Below are 14,660 nucleotides of genomic sequence, written 5' to 3' on the forward strand. Positions count from 1 at the left end.
TTTAACCTTGTTTAAGGTTATTTAACATAAAGAATAAGATCATTTTAATATCATTAATTCAATCTAAAACCCCTTTTCCAATCTCTTCCCTTACAAAAGAAGACAATATAATTGTATTTTTATAATAATTATTATTAGGAAACCCCAGATATTTTTTGTTGGGTTAATTAGTATTTTATTTCAATTTTATAATCCCATGTTACTATACGTCACAGATTGCTTTGGGATTTTGAATTTGGACAAAATAATTATATCTTGTCCCATTCTACTCTTCTTCTAACGGCTATTTAATTTCCACTGATTTTTATTTCTTCTTCCCCATCAAAACGACGTCGTTTCAATCAGCTCCTTTTTTTTTTTTTTCAATCATTCGCGAATAATTCGCGTATACGGATATCCCAAAAATTCGCGAATAATTCGGCACCCATTTAAAAAATACGTAAATATACGTTTTATACGCGTATTTACTAACTAGGCTGCATATGTGCATGTTTCTAATTATGTCATAAATAATCTCACTTAAATACAACCAACAAAAACAAAAAAGAAAAAAAATTTAACAAGAAAGATAAATTAATTAAAATCATATATTTACAAATTATAAGAAAAACAAATAAATTATTCATATATTTATGCATTTAGACATATCAAGCATTTAATTAATGTTAAAACTATTTAGATTTTAAACATGAAAAAACAAACGTTGTATCGTTTATGGATTGTGTAGGAAATTTCAGCCAAATCATAATTATTTAGATTTTAAACAACAAAAAAAAAATCCCATCATAAATATAATCAATGTACTTTGACTTCAGAAAAATATATAATGTTGTAGGGTTATAGAATACAAGTAAATATTAATAAATAGGATAATAAATAGAAGATCATCTAAATTTTTTTGAGGATTTAGAAATATAATTTACCTATTAGATAATATTTAGTATATTTAAGAAAATTAATAAATTGAATTATTTACAATTCTAAACCTTAATAACGATTTTCCTTTTTATTCCACGGCGGAAAAATGAGTGATGAAAGCCATGAATGACGGTTTGAGTTTGACTGCTCTGACAAGTTCTTAGTCCAAAACGAACTCAATCAACTCGTTCTACTATCAGTTGCTAACGTTGAGTTGTTTATGGATCTAAATTCATTCAGGCGAAGATCTTCTCCCTCCAACTCCACAGATCAACGCTTCCTCGATCTTGGACGACCTCCTTCTGAGAGATTCTGGTTCTCTACTGTGAAGCTTAACAGGATTTTGGCTGCTTGTTTGACTGCTCTTCCACTCCTCATCACCCTCTCCTTGATCTTTGGTCACCAGCCGTCCGATCAGGTCATCGGATTCGCCGACGCCAGAGTTTTGGATGCTCAACCTCAACTAAATATCTCCACTACGGTGAATGCAGGTGAGAAAAACTCTCTTCAATAGTTAAGCTTTTCTTTTAAATGCTCGTAATTTATAATGTAGATGTTAATGTGATTTGCTGCTTAATTGGAGCTAAAAAATGTGATGCAAATTTGGCATTCTTGCAAAAGCCAAAGTGAATTTCGCAAGTTTATGAACTGCAATCTCAATTAAATTTAACAAAAGGGAATTTGTTATAGAATTAAATCTTGCTTGTACTAGTTGTAGAATTTAAGTCTGGGTTTAATTTTAAAACAATTTAGTACTTGTATGAATATGTGGCAGCTTTTGTTAAAAATCCCCATTATAGGACATTCTTTGGTTCTGCTTTCCATTAATTCTTTTCCAGCTCAATAAGTGAGAAGCAAAGGGTTCTCGAGAACCTTGGCTTAAATTAAACAAAATCATTGTTTAATATCTCTGTTAAACCCTCTGTTTTATTTTTCTACGTTCTGAATTTTGAGAAATATATCTATCTGTGCCAGTTTTTAGACTACCAGTGATCTTATTTTATTTAATGTTTGTTTAGTTTTTCAAGTTGTAATCTCTGTCCGATCCATAGGTTCAGTCGATGATCACTTTAAAGCTGCTGAACTGCCGGAAGACAAATTGCTTGGTGGACTTCTTGCTGATGGGTTTGATGCAGCTTCTTGCTTAAGCAGATACCAGTCTTTTTTATATCGCAAAACGTCACCCCATAAGCCTTTTCCGTATCTCCTTTCCAAACTTAGAAATTACGAAGATCTTCATAGACGCTGTGGACCTCATACACTGTCCTTCAACAAAACCCTGAAACAATTTAAGTATAGTCATAGTATTGGCTCCACAGATTGTAAATACATTGTGTGGATATCTTTCAGTGGCTTGGGAAATAGGATTCTAACCCTTGCTTCAGCATTTCTTTATGCTCTTCTTACAAACCGAGTCCTTCTCGTTGATCAAGGAAAGGACATGGCTGATCTCTTCTGTGAGCCATTTCCAGATAAATCATGGTTGCTACCCCAGGATTTTCCTATCACCCATAAGTTCAAAGGCTTCAATCAGGACTCTCCTCAGTGTTACGGAAAAATGCTGAAGAATAACATCATTAACACTTCAACAGAATCAGTACCATCCTATTTATATCTCCATCTCACTCACGATTATGGAGATCATGATAAGCTCTTTTTCTGTGATGAAGATCAAGCATTTTTGGCAAAAGTTCCCTGGTTAGTTATGAAATCAAACAACTATTTTGTGCCGTCACTCTTTCTGATCCAATCTTTTGAACACGAACTTGGCAGACTATTTCCCGAGAAAGGAACTGTTTTCCACCACTTGGGTCGGTATCTTTTCCACCCCTCAGACCATGTATGGGGCCTAATCACAAGGTACTATCAAGCTTACTTAGCCAAGGCGGATGAGAGGCTCGGAATTCAAATTAGAGTTTTTGATACAGGTGTTGGTCCATTTAATCATGTAATGGATCAGATTTTGGCCTGTAGTCTGAATGAGAAGCTGCTGCCTAAAGTTAACATGCAAGAATCTGTTGTCAATCTATCAGAAAAGCCTAAATTGAAGGCTGTTCTAGTGACATCTTTGAATTCTGGATACTATGAGAACATGAGGAACATGTACTGGGAACATCCGACTGTTTCTGGTGATTTTGTTGGGTTTTACCAGCCAAGTCATGAAGAGTATCAACAGACAGAGAAAGGGTTGCACAACAGGAAGGCATGGGCCGAAATGTATCTCCTCAGTCTGACTGATGTTTTGGTCACAAGCTCATGGTCTACATTTGGCTATGTAGCTCAGGGTCTTGGAGGTTTGAAACCATGGATCCTCTACAAGCCTGAAAATAGGACAGCCCCAGACCCACCTTGTCGACGAGCAATGTCAATGGAGCCTTGTTTTCATGCTCCTCCCTTTTATGATTGCAAGGCAAAGAAAGGAATTGATACAGGTGTAGTTGTTCCCCATGTGAAACATTGTGAAGATATGAGTTGGGGCCTTAAGGTGGTCGATGGTCATGATGAGTTATAATCCCTCTTTGTTGCTGAAGTTCCTTACAATTTTGGATATAAAGTAGATTAATTTTCTATTGGAGGTCAGTGATAGTGCTAGCTAATCATAAACTTGCAATTTTTCTTTCTCTATTGGCTCTGAGAATGTTGCAAACTGAGTTCAGAGTCTACAAGCAGATTGAGAATGCGATAATAGAAGTTTTTTTTTTTTTTTAATAGCTATTTCACATCCACTGGAGCTGTATATATATATATATATATATATATTCCACATAAAGGAAGGTAGTTGTGTTTTGGATTTTAAATTTTTGTGATAGGAGCCTGGAGATTATGCATAAATCCATATAAATCTAGGCAAATCAGATGTCATCAATAAGGAATCCATTTGACAAACACTAGAAATCATAATAAGTAACTGAAAAATAAAGGCAATAATAAACCAACTGTAAAAGGGCAGCTATTTTTTCATAAGTGTTTTTAAGTATACCCGTTTTATGTATGCACTTAGGAAGGAAACTTGAAAATGTTTTACCTAATGCTTCAAGGGCAATTATTTATTTTGGGCATACTAGTGGCTTTTGTCCTGTTTATTTGGCTTCTCTTAACTGATTTAAGGTTCATCAGTTGCATTGGGGTTCAACTTCTTGGTTTGACATACTTCTCTTTTGAAATAACTTTAAATTATCCTAGATGGTTTAGCAGAATGATTAAGAAACCCAGGTCCAACTGGTTTTTGAAATTATTTGGGTGACTTTGTATTGCTTTCGCCACTAGTTTGGGCTTTCTAGTTTCTACTTTACCCTTCCAATTTTACTTTTACTAAATGTGGTGACTTTTAGCCTCAGCTTACTCTTATTTAGACCTCACCTTCTATTTAAAAGGGGTTAAAAAGGTTATTTTATTTTATCATCTTTTAATTACTCTTTAAGCTATTATGAATTTATGATGCTCTAAAAAAATAAATTACTCTGTAAGACAACAGTTTGTGATAGTGAATAGTGATGTTTAAGATGAAAATTTATTTTTTAATATCATAAAAGAATATTTATAATAGAAATAATATTAGATCAACCAAACTAAGTTAACAAAATTTTAAAGAAATTCTCAGTAAAATTGCTGCTCATATATGGTGACTGAATCTGCCCAGATCTATGATTTTTGTAAAAGACTCTTGGTCGCTTAAGCGATCTTGTCCGAGGCAGAATGAATATCTGCCCAGATCTATGATCGCTTAAGCGATCTTATGTATCGCAATTAAAATCATATATTTACAAATTATAAGAAAAACAAATAAATTATTCATATATTTATGCATTTAGACATATCAAGCATTTAATTAATGTTAAAACTATTTAGATTTTAAACATGAAAAAACAAACGTTGTATCATTTATGGATTGTGTAGGAAATTTCAGCCAAATCATAATTATTTAGATTTTAAACAACAAAAAAAAAATCCCATCATAAATATAATCAATGTACTTTGACTTCAGAAAAATATGTAATGTTGTAGGGTTATAGAATACAAGTAAATATTAATAAATAGGATAATAAATAGAAGATCATCTAAATTTTTTTTGAGGATTTAGAAATATAATTTACCTATTAGATAATATTTAGTATATTTAAGAAAATTAATAAATTGAATTGTTTATAATTCTAAACCTTAATAACGATTTTCCTTTTTATTCCACGGTGGAAAAATGAGTGATAAAAGCCATGAATGACGGTTTGAGTTTGACTGCTCTGACAAGTTCTTAGTCCAAAACGAACTCAATCAACTCGTTCTACTATCAGTTGCTAACGTTGAGTTGTTTATGGATCTAAATTCATTCAGGCGAAGATCTTCTCCCTCCAACTCCACAGATCAACGCTTCCTCGATCTTGGACGACCTCCTTCTGAGAGATTCTGGTTCTCTACTGTGAAGCTTAACAGGATTTTGGCTGCTTGTTTGACTGCTCTTCCACTCCTCATCACCCTCTCCTTGATCTTTGGTCACCAGCCGTCCGATCAGGTCATCGGATTCGCCGACGCCAGAGTTTTGGATGCTCAACCTCAACTAAATATCTCCACTACGGTGAATGCAGGTGAGAAAAACTCTCTTCAATAGTTAAGCTTTTCTTTTAAATGCTCGTAATTTATAATGTAGATGTTAATGTGATTTGCTGCTTAATTGGAGCTAAAAAATGTGATGCAAATTTGGCATTCTTGCAAAAGCCAAAGTGAATTTCGCAAGTTTATGAACTGCAATCTCAATTAAATTTAACAAAAGGGAATTTGTTATAGAATTAAATCTTGCTTGTACTAGTTGTAGAATTTAAGTCTGGGTTTAATTTTAAAACAATTTAGTACTTGTATGAATATGTGGCAGCTTTTGTTAAAAATCCCCATTATAGGACATTCTTTGGTTCTGCTTTCCATTAATTCTTTTCCAGCTCAATAAGTGAGAAGCAAAGGGTTCTCGAGAACCTTGGCTTAAATTAAACAAAATCATTGTTTAATATCTCTGTTAAACCCTCTGTTTTATTTTTCTACGTTCTGAATTTTGAGAAATATATCTATCTGTGCCAGTTTTTAGACTACCAGTGATCTTATTTTATTTAATGTTTGTTTAGTTTTTCAAGTTGTAATCTCTGTCCGATCCATAGGTTCAGTCGATGATCACTTTAAAGCTGCTGAACTGCCGGAAGACAAATTGCTTGGTGGACTTCTTGCTGATGGGTTTGATGCAGCTTCTTGCTTAAGCAGATACCAGTCTTTTTTATATCGCAAAACGTCACCCCATAAGCCTTTTCCGTATCTCCTTTCCAAACTTAGAAATTACGAAGATCTTCATAGACGCTGTGGACCTCATACACTGTCCTTCAACAAAACCCTGAAACAATTTAAGTATAGTCATAGTATTGGCTCCACAGATTGTAAATACATTGTGTGGATATCTTTCAGTGGCTTGGGAAATAGGATTCTAACCCTTGCTTCAGCATTTCTTTATGCTCTTCTTACAAACCGAGTCCTTCTCGTTGATCAAGGAAAGGACATGGCTGATCTCTTCTGTGAGCCATTTCCAGATAAATCATGGTTGCTACCCCAGGATTTTCCTATCACCCATAAGTTCAAAGGCTTCAATCAGGACTCTCCTCAGTGTTACGGAAAAATGCTGAAGAATAACATCATTAACACTTCAACAGAATCAGTACCATCCTATTTATATCTCCATCTCACTCACGATTATGGAGATCATGATAAGCTCTTTTTCTGTGATGAAGATCAAGCATTTTTGGCAAAAGTTCCCTGGTTAGTTATGAAATCAAACAACTATTTTGTGCCGTCACTCTTTCTGATCCAATCTTTTGAACACGAACTTGGCAGACTATTTCCCGAGAAAGGAACTGTTTTCCACCACTTGGGTCGGTATCTTTTCCACCCCTCAGACCATGTATGGGGCCTAATCACAAGGTACTATCAAGCTTACTTAGCCAAGGCGGATGAGAGGCTCGGAATTCAAATTAGAGTTTTTGATACAGGTGTTGGTCCATTTAATCATGTAATGGATCAGATTTTGGCCTGTAGTCTGAATGAGAAGCTGCTGCCTAAAGTTAACATGCAAGAATCTGTTGTCAATCTATCAGAAAAGCCTAAATTGAAGGCTGTTCTAGTGACATCTTTGAATTCTGGATACTATGAGAACATGAGGAACATGTACTGGGAACATCCGACTGTTTCTGGTGATTTTGTTGGGTTTTACCAGCCAAGTCATGAAGAGTATCAACAGACAGAGAAAGGGTTGCACAACAGGAAGGCATGGGCCGAAATGTATCTCCTCAGTCTGACTGATGTTTTGGTCACAAGCTCATGGTCTACATTTGGCTATGTAGCTCAGGGTCTTGGAGGTTTGAAACCATGGATCCTCTACAAGCCTGAAAATAGGACAGCCCCAGACCCACCTTGTCGACGAGCAATGTCAATGGAGCCTTGTTTTCATGCTCCTCCCTTTTATGATTGCAAGGCAAAGAAAGGAATTGATACAGGTGTAGTTGTTCCCCATGTGAAACATTGTGAAGATATGAGTTGGGGCCTTAAGGTGGTCGATGGTCATGATGAGTTATAATCCCTCTTTGTTGCTGAAGTTCCTTACAATTTTGGATATAAAGTAGATTAATTTTCTATTGGAGGTCAGTGATAGTGCTAGCTAATCATAAACTTGCAATTTTTCTTTCTCTATTGGCTCTGAGAATGTTGCAAACTGAGTTCAGAGTCTACAAGCAGATTGAGAATGCGATAATAGAAGTTTTTTTTTTTTTTTAATAGCTATTTCACATCCACTGGAGCTGTATATATATATATATATATATATATTCCACATAAAGGAAGGTAGTTGTGTTTTGGATTTTAAATTTTTGTGATAGGAGCCTGGTGATTATGCATAAATCCATATAAATATAGGCATATCAGATGTCATCAATAAGGAATCCATTTGACAAACACTAGAAATCATAATAAGTAACTGAAAAATAAAGGCAATAATAAACCAACTGTAAAAGGGCAGCTATTTTTTCATAAGTTTTTTAAGTATACCCGTTTTATGTATGCACTTAGGAAGGAAACTTGAAAATGTTTTACCTAATGCTTCAAGGGCAATTATTTATTTTGGGCATACTAGTGGCTTTTGTCCTGTTTATTTGGCTTCTCTAACTGATTTAAGGTTCATCAGTTGCATTGGGGTTCAACGTCTTGGTATGACATACTTCTCTTTTGAAATAACTTTAAATTAGCCTAGATGGTTTAGCAGAAGGATTAAGAAACCCAGGTCCAACTGGTTTTTGAAATTATTTGGGTGACTTTGTATTGCTTTCGCCACTAGTTTGGGCCTCCTAGTTTCTACTTTACCCTTCCAATTTTACTTTTACTAAATGTGGTGACTTTTAGCCTCAGCTTACTCTTATTTAGACCTCATCTTCTATTTAAAAGGGGTTAAAAAGGTTATTTTATTTTATCATCTTTTAATTACTCTTTAAGCTATTATGAATTTATGATGCTCTAAAAAAATAAATTACTCTGTAAGACAACAGTTTGTGATAGTGAATAGTGATGTTTAAGATGAAAATTTATTTTTTAATATCATAAAAGAATATTTATAATAGAAATACTATTAGATCAACCAAACTAAGTTAACAAAATTTTAAAGAAATTCTCAGTAAAATTGCTGCTCATATATGGTGACTGAATCTGGTAGTTGTAGACAGAGACGTAGCCACATAGAAGGTTGTGGGTTCAAATGAACCCACTCAAAATTTTGAAAAAATTAAAAGGTCTATAAACATACCTTAGCTTATTTGATTATGTGATCTCATGATTGTTAATTTATTAACTTAGATGTTTTGAACCCACTCACTCAAAATCCTGACTACATCCATGACATAATCCATGATCATAGAAACATTGTTTTAGAAAATATCATCTTGTTGGATTAAAGCTAAGTTCAGCCTAAAATGACAAAATTATGTGGTGAGAAAAAGATAATACATGAAACTTAATCTAAGAGATACGACACCTTCATTTTATTTAATATTTTTATTACAATTTTATCCTTTTAAGTCGGGCTTAATGAAAAAAAATGGGGTGTAAAAATTACTTTTCTATCGTAAAAGAAAGGAGGGTTATTGATAAAATAGGTGGGTTCAAAAATTATTACCCTTTAACCTGCGTATATGTAATTTGCCTAATTGGAGCAAAACAAAGGGCTGCAATTTAATGGAGTGGGCTTGAAGCTCCGTAGTTTTAGGTTTCTTAAACAGCATCTTTTTGGGTCACTAGCAAGCTCTGCGACCCGTGTGTTGGCAAGCTGCATCTGGTACCCCACTCAATGAAGTAGAAAGACATCAGGCGAAGAGAATTAACGAAATATCAGAGGCATAATGTCGTTTATGAAAGGAGATTTGCTAACTAAAACCAGAAGGCTCTTCAAGGGCTTGGCCAAGGCCGAGCCTGTTTGGCTTAAAGCCCTTGACGAGCCTCTTTCTTTCTACTTCTTGATTTAGAAACTATTAATTGCCATCGGTGTACTATTTCATGGATTTTTTTTTTTAATTATTTATACTAAATGAGATTTGGAATTTTGATTTAGTTTATGGTTGATTTTAATGCTCAGGGCTCCTCCTGCAACTTTCCCAAGTGGTGACGGGAAAGTTCAGAAGATTAATCTTCCTGAGGATGTTTATATAAAGAAGTTCTTTCTGAAGCATCCTGATTCCAAACATCAAGATGCCATCAAGTATGCATTTCTTTTCAACTCAATCGCTATTTAGTGTTTGGTAATTGTACTGAGATTGCAAGATTTATTTTTATCTGTTTTAAGGGTTTGTGTTTGCATGTGTTTACTGATATGTGGTACTTGCAGAGTAGTTGCATGATCTCGAAATTTTAGGATTGTGAAAATTCTAAGGGGTTGTGGTGCATGTATTTACTGCTAGTGGGAATGGATAGCAGAGAGGTGGTATGCTGTTCATATGAGTGACACTTTTCATGAGCTTTTTTTATTTTATTTTATTTAGTAGTTTATTTGATTCTTGGGCTCAACTTAGATCAGTTAATCGAGAAGTGATAATTTTTTATGATCCATGGTTTTACAAAATATTGATTCTGTAGCTACCTTATAGAGGTAGGTCAAGGATGAAGTTCATGCGCCAGTTGCTTGTGCATTTAGGTGATATAAGAGTTTTGCTTTTTTGAATTAGAGGCATTAATGCTCATTAAAAGTTGTTCTCTTACTATGTTATTTTAATATTGTTTTTTTTTTTTTGGATAGCCTTTTCCTTTCTTGGTTGTTGAATATCTGTTAGTCTTCTTTGGAAGCTGAGGCTTGCTTTGTTTTCAGAGTGCATTTTATTGATAACTGGACTAATTTATGCTTTATGTTTCTGGTAGGATTTGTGGTTTTGAACCTGTTCCAGCTCGTATATTTGGTTTGCGGGTGCTCGAGTTGAAGGGGCATGGAGTTAGTGAGGAGGAAGCTATGGCTGTGGCTGATGAATGCTTTCTGCAATTTTCTACTTAAATAGTTCTCTCTTTTTCTCTCTGTCTTCGTTCTAGGTACTGTTAGTGTTTCTTGATTTCAGATGAATTAATGGTTAGAGAAAACCTAAAAAGTCTGTGTTTTGTTTTTCCCCGATTGTTAGCATACAGTTGTTATATCTTTGTAGATGGAATATTGGGCAGAGAAGACGAAAAAGCAGGCATATGCATATGCCCGATTGAAACAAATTGCACGTCTTCAGGGGAAGAGGCCTCCTCCAAACCCATATCCTAGTGCTATTAAGGAGATACAAGCAGAGAAGAGGAAGTATGTTCGTGATCGTTTCTTTAATCCCAGTATACTCAAAATGGTGCAAATGCTGAAAGAGGAGAGGGCAGCAGATTTTGAAGACAGAAGGAGAGGGAGTGGCTGGTAATGTATACCAAAATGAGTTTGAAACATAATGCCATTACCTGCTTATGCAGCCTAATTTCTAATAATTATTATCTTCTCAACAAGAGATCCCTTCTACAGGCTTCATGTTTAAATCAGCTATAATTCGGAAGTTTTAGACTTGGTTTGTTTGAGAGAAAAAATGTTTCCTGTCCTTTATTCTATTGGATAACTAGAGTACCATTTGTTCTGTTACTTTTCCGAGCTTTTGATCAAATGAATGTGTCCTGGATGTTTAATTTCATGCATATGTACTCATAAATTTTGTGATGCGTTAAAGAGCTCAAAATTAAAAAGGACATTAATCGAATGCTCCTGAGGCCCATACTGCAAGAAACTGAAAAATATTGGAAACACTTTCTATTCATGACAACTGCTAAACTCTTGTCATTCTCCACTTCAATCTCCTAATTGGCATGACAGTTGATCAATTTAGAGAACTTCGTTTCTTCCCTCTGTGGCATGGAGATAAAATAATGTAATTCATATGAAGGTTGATATTTGCCTATTCTTAGGTATTTTTATTCTGCGAATTAACATTTTCTAGTTACAAGTTGGAGAAAAAATCACATTAGGGTAAGCCTCAACAATAACCGCACAATTTTATCCTCCATGAGTGGGAATGCTTTAGTCGTTGCTGTAGTTGGGTTCATGATTGAAATTTGAAACCACACTCCTTTCTTCCTTACACTCAGGATTCATGCCTGCGATGTATAAAACATTATGTTCAGAATAAAATAAAATAAAATAAATGTTTGCTTTGCCTCGTAGCTGATCAGTTTATGATCTTTGATTGACAGGATTATATGATAATTTTATTCTACTGATGATATCTGACGTGGTGATTTTTTTTTTTTTTTTTTTTTTAAAGTATAGTAGCTAGTTATTTTTGGACCAATAATTAATTTCTATCAAGTCAACTTCAAATCTAGGGTTGCTTCATAAACAAAATCATTTGATGAAAAATGAAAATTTATAGGCCATACTTTGGTTGTTGGTAGTGATCCTGTAATTTTGTGGGTCAATAATAACAATTAGATCTGATCAATTGCTAATGGCCAGATGTGGCATGTTGTGTGTGGCTTTTCTGCCAAGCTCGGGTCAACGCGATGATATAGTTCAACCTAGAATAAGCTCGACAACAATGATTAATCGACCCAGCATAAGCTCGTCGAGCCAAAGCTCGACCCAACATAAGCTAGTCGCGGACAGTTCAAGGATCATTCAATCAACCTCAAGATTATTTCAAATCCTAGATATTATGGGAATGACTAGATCAAGCGCAATCACTGTGCAATCACAACGCTCAATCGTAAAAATATCGGAATTGCGATTATGATCAATTGTAATCCCCTTAATTTCGCTCTTTTCTTTATACAAATCTTGTATATAAACCCTCTCAAACGAGGAGGAAGGGATTACGAATTTCACATAGGAACTATATTGTAAGCTCTCACGGCAAATACAAAAACAGTGGACGTAAGCTTCAAAGTTAACCTCTCCAAACCACTTTAAAACTCTCATTGTCTTTACTTTATTGCATTTTTTTTACATACATTGCTGATTATTCTTAATCACGCACACATCAGTTCCGATCCCGGCAACGTCGATCAGATCTTGCTAGTTGGTGCAGATTTCTGTATCAACATTTTGACGCTAGAAGGAGGGCCCTCCGCCACTATTTCGAAGATTCTAGAAAACGTTCACTACGATTTACTTGTCCCAGAACCAAAATGGTGTTCACCAGATTGAGAACTACCACCGGAAATCACAAGAACGTGGAAACCACCCATCAGGAGGTGCAACAGGAGAACGCTGGACGCTAACCACCTGTACTGTCAGCTCAACATGCCGTAAACAACTAGGGGGCAAGGACCTCAAATCCCGAGAATGGCCAGGTGATGGAGATGATCAGGACAATGGTTGCACAGATGGTGCAATAGAATGTGGCTGAGCTGAGGAACCAACAACTAATTGCTCGAAACCTTGACCAGCCGCGCTTCGCCAACGCCACCCCAACGGGTATGAATTATGTAGGTGGACAGTTTGCTTCATCGCCGTCAAGGGGCGATCAACACCTCTAACCTCACAGGCAGCACTCCACACACGAGTGTGAGTCCCGCGGACAAACAAACCCTAGGAGGCGACCAGAGAAGCAATCGCTGAGGGAAAGCGAAGGCGACGGACACAACCGAGAACCTCAGCGGTATCCCTAGCGTCAGCGTGTCGATTTTAACCCATACCCAAGACAAGATCAATCTTCACAGGCCCGCGAAGCGAGCCATGTGCGACAATCTGGCAATGACCGATATTCTAGTTATGACCGATGTCACGAGCAACGCACTGACGAGCATGATAGCACCTACCAACCCAGCCATCATGACTCGACCTCGTGCATCAACGCGTGCATTGGAGGAGCTTCACAAGCAACAGACTTGCAAACTCATTTGCTTGAGGTACAACTTAACAGAGCCAACCAGGGCAACCAAAGTGAAGACTTAGATCGCATGCAAAAGATGCTCGACGATCTAAAAGCTCACCAGAATAATCTGGCGAAGGAAATAGTAAGTTCCCCCTCTATAGAGGAAGTTCGCCAAGCCTCACTCCCACAAGGGTTCAAGGCGCCAGAGAGCAAGTTCGACGGGAGAGGGGACCCCAGAGATCACCTCGATAACTTTAATGACCTAATGGAACTACATCAGGTTAGTGATTTAGCAAAATGCTAGTGCTTCGCAATCACATTAGTCGGAGATGCCAATAGGTGGTACAAGCGGCTTAAGGCGAACTCCATCAACTCCTGGCAATAATTCTCTACACTATACCTATAGCAATTCCAAGTGAGGAGACAATTCGCAATGCCGCTCAACTACTTGAGCAACATTCGTCAAGAGCGGGACGAATCATTGACCTCGTATTTAACAAGGTTCCAAAACGAGCAGGTGATGCGTGTTTACTACAACATGCAAATGTAGCAAGTATACTAGTCGCACAAGTAATAGAGTGATGAGTAGAGTATCGTTCCCACGAGGATAGTGTTACTAAGTACCGATTTCCCTAGTTTAAGTCCTAATTGAAGAAACAATAAATTGGATTGATGGAAAATTAACAACTAAATACACATGCAAAACCTAACAACTTAACTAATTAAACAATTCTAAAACAAATGCTAGGGTGTTGAATTCACCTAAATACGCTAACCCAAATCATAGAATCTATTACCCAAGTTCTAATTCCTTGATTGAAAATCGAATTCCCTAAGTTGTAAAACATACATTCTCATGCTACATTTCCCTACTTATCCCTATTAAGCTTCCGCACCCAACAAAATGAAGATTAATAGTTCAAAGGATTTTAAGCTTTGTGGAATTCTATCTAGATTTCATAGATCGCTAAACCTATCTCTAGCGTTTGCTAATCTATGGTATTTATCCCAAGAGGCACAATCACAAATCACTTCTCAGTCTCATTGTGAACAACACACATTTGAATGGTGATCAAACATCCAAAAGACATTAAGCAAAGAGATAAACACTCAATCATGAAATTAAAACTCAAAGTAATTCAATCCATATAAATTTGAATCATTGTATCAAGATTACATCAAACCCTAGCTAAACAACTCAGTTCATACTCAAAAACGAAATAAAACAACAAAAACAAACTGAATCAAGATTCATCATTGAAAAGCAAGCAAAAGATGGAGAAATCTTCTCTAATTTGAAGCCCAAATCTTCAATAATCTTCTCCTTCCATGAGCTGCCTCCCAAATCACGAACCAAGCCCC

General features: G+C 36.0%; 2 protein-coding genes across 2 annotated transcripts; both read left to right on the forward strand.

Moving 5' to 3' along the window:
* Positions 1-1,062: 1,062 nt before the first annotated feature.
* Positions 1,063-3,621, forward strand: LOC116119907 (galactoside 2-alpha-L-fucosyltransferase-like). The gene is made up of 2 exons (XM_031405849.1): positions 1,063-1,409; positions 1,971-3,621. Exons 1-2 carry the CDS (start codon positions 1,139-1,141, stop codon positions 3,428-3,430), a joined length of 1,731 nt encoding a protein of 576 aa, XP_031261709.1. The 5' UTR covers positions 1,063-1,138; the 3' UTR covers positions 3,431-3,621.
* A 1,530-nt stretch (positions 3,622-5,151) lies between these two features.
* LOC116119909 (galactoside 2-alpha-L-fucosyltransferase-like) lies at positions 5,152-7,710 on the forward strand. The gene is made up of 2 exons (XM_031405854.1): positions 5,152-5,498; positions 6,060-7,710. The coding sequence occupies exons 1-2, from the start codon at positions 5,228-5,230 to the stop codon at positions 7,517-7,519; spliced, it is 1,731 nt and encodes a 576-aa protein (XP_031261714.1). The 5' UTR covers positions 5,152-5,227; the 3' UTR covers positions 7,520-7,710.
* Positions 7,711-14,660: the final 6,950 nt, after the last annotated feature.

Source organism: Pistacia vera, unplaced genomic scaffold (genome assembly GCF_008641045.1).
Source record: "Pistacia vera cultivar Batoury unplaced genomic scaffold, PisVer_v2 Contig910, whole genome shotgun sequence".
Lineage (NCBI taxonomy): Eukaryota > Viridiplantae > Streptophyta > Magnoliopsida > Sapindales > Anacardiaceae > Pistacia > Pistacia vera.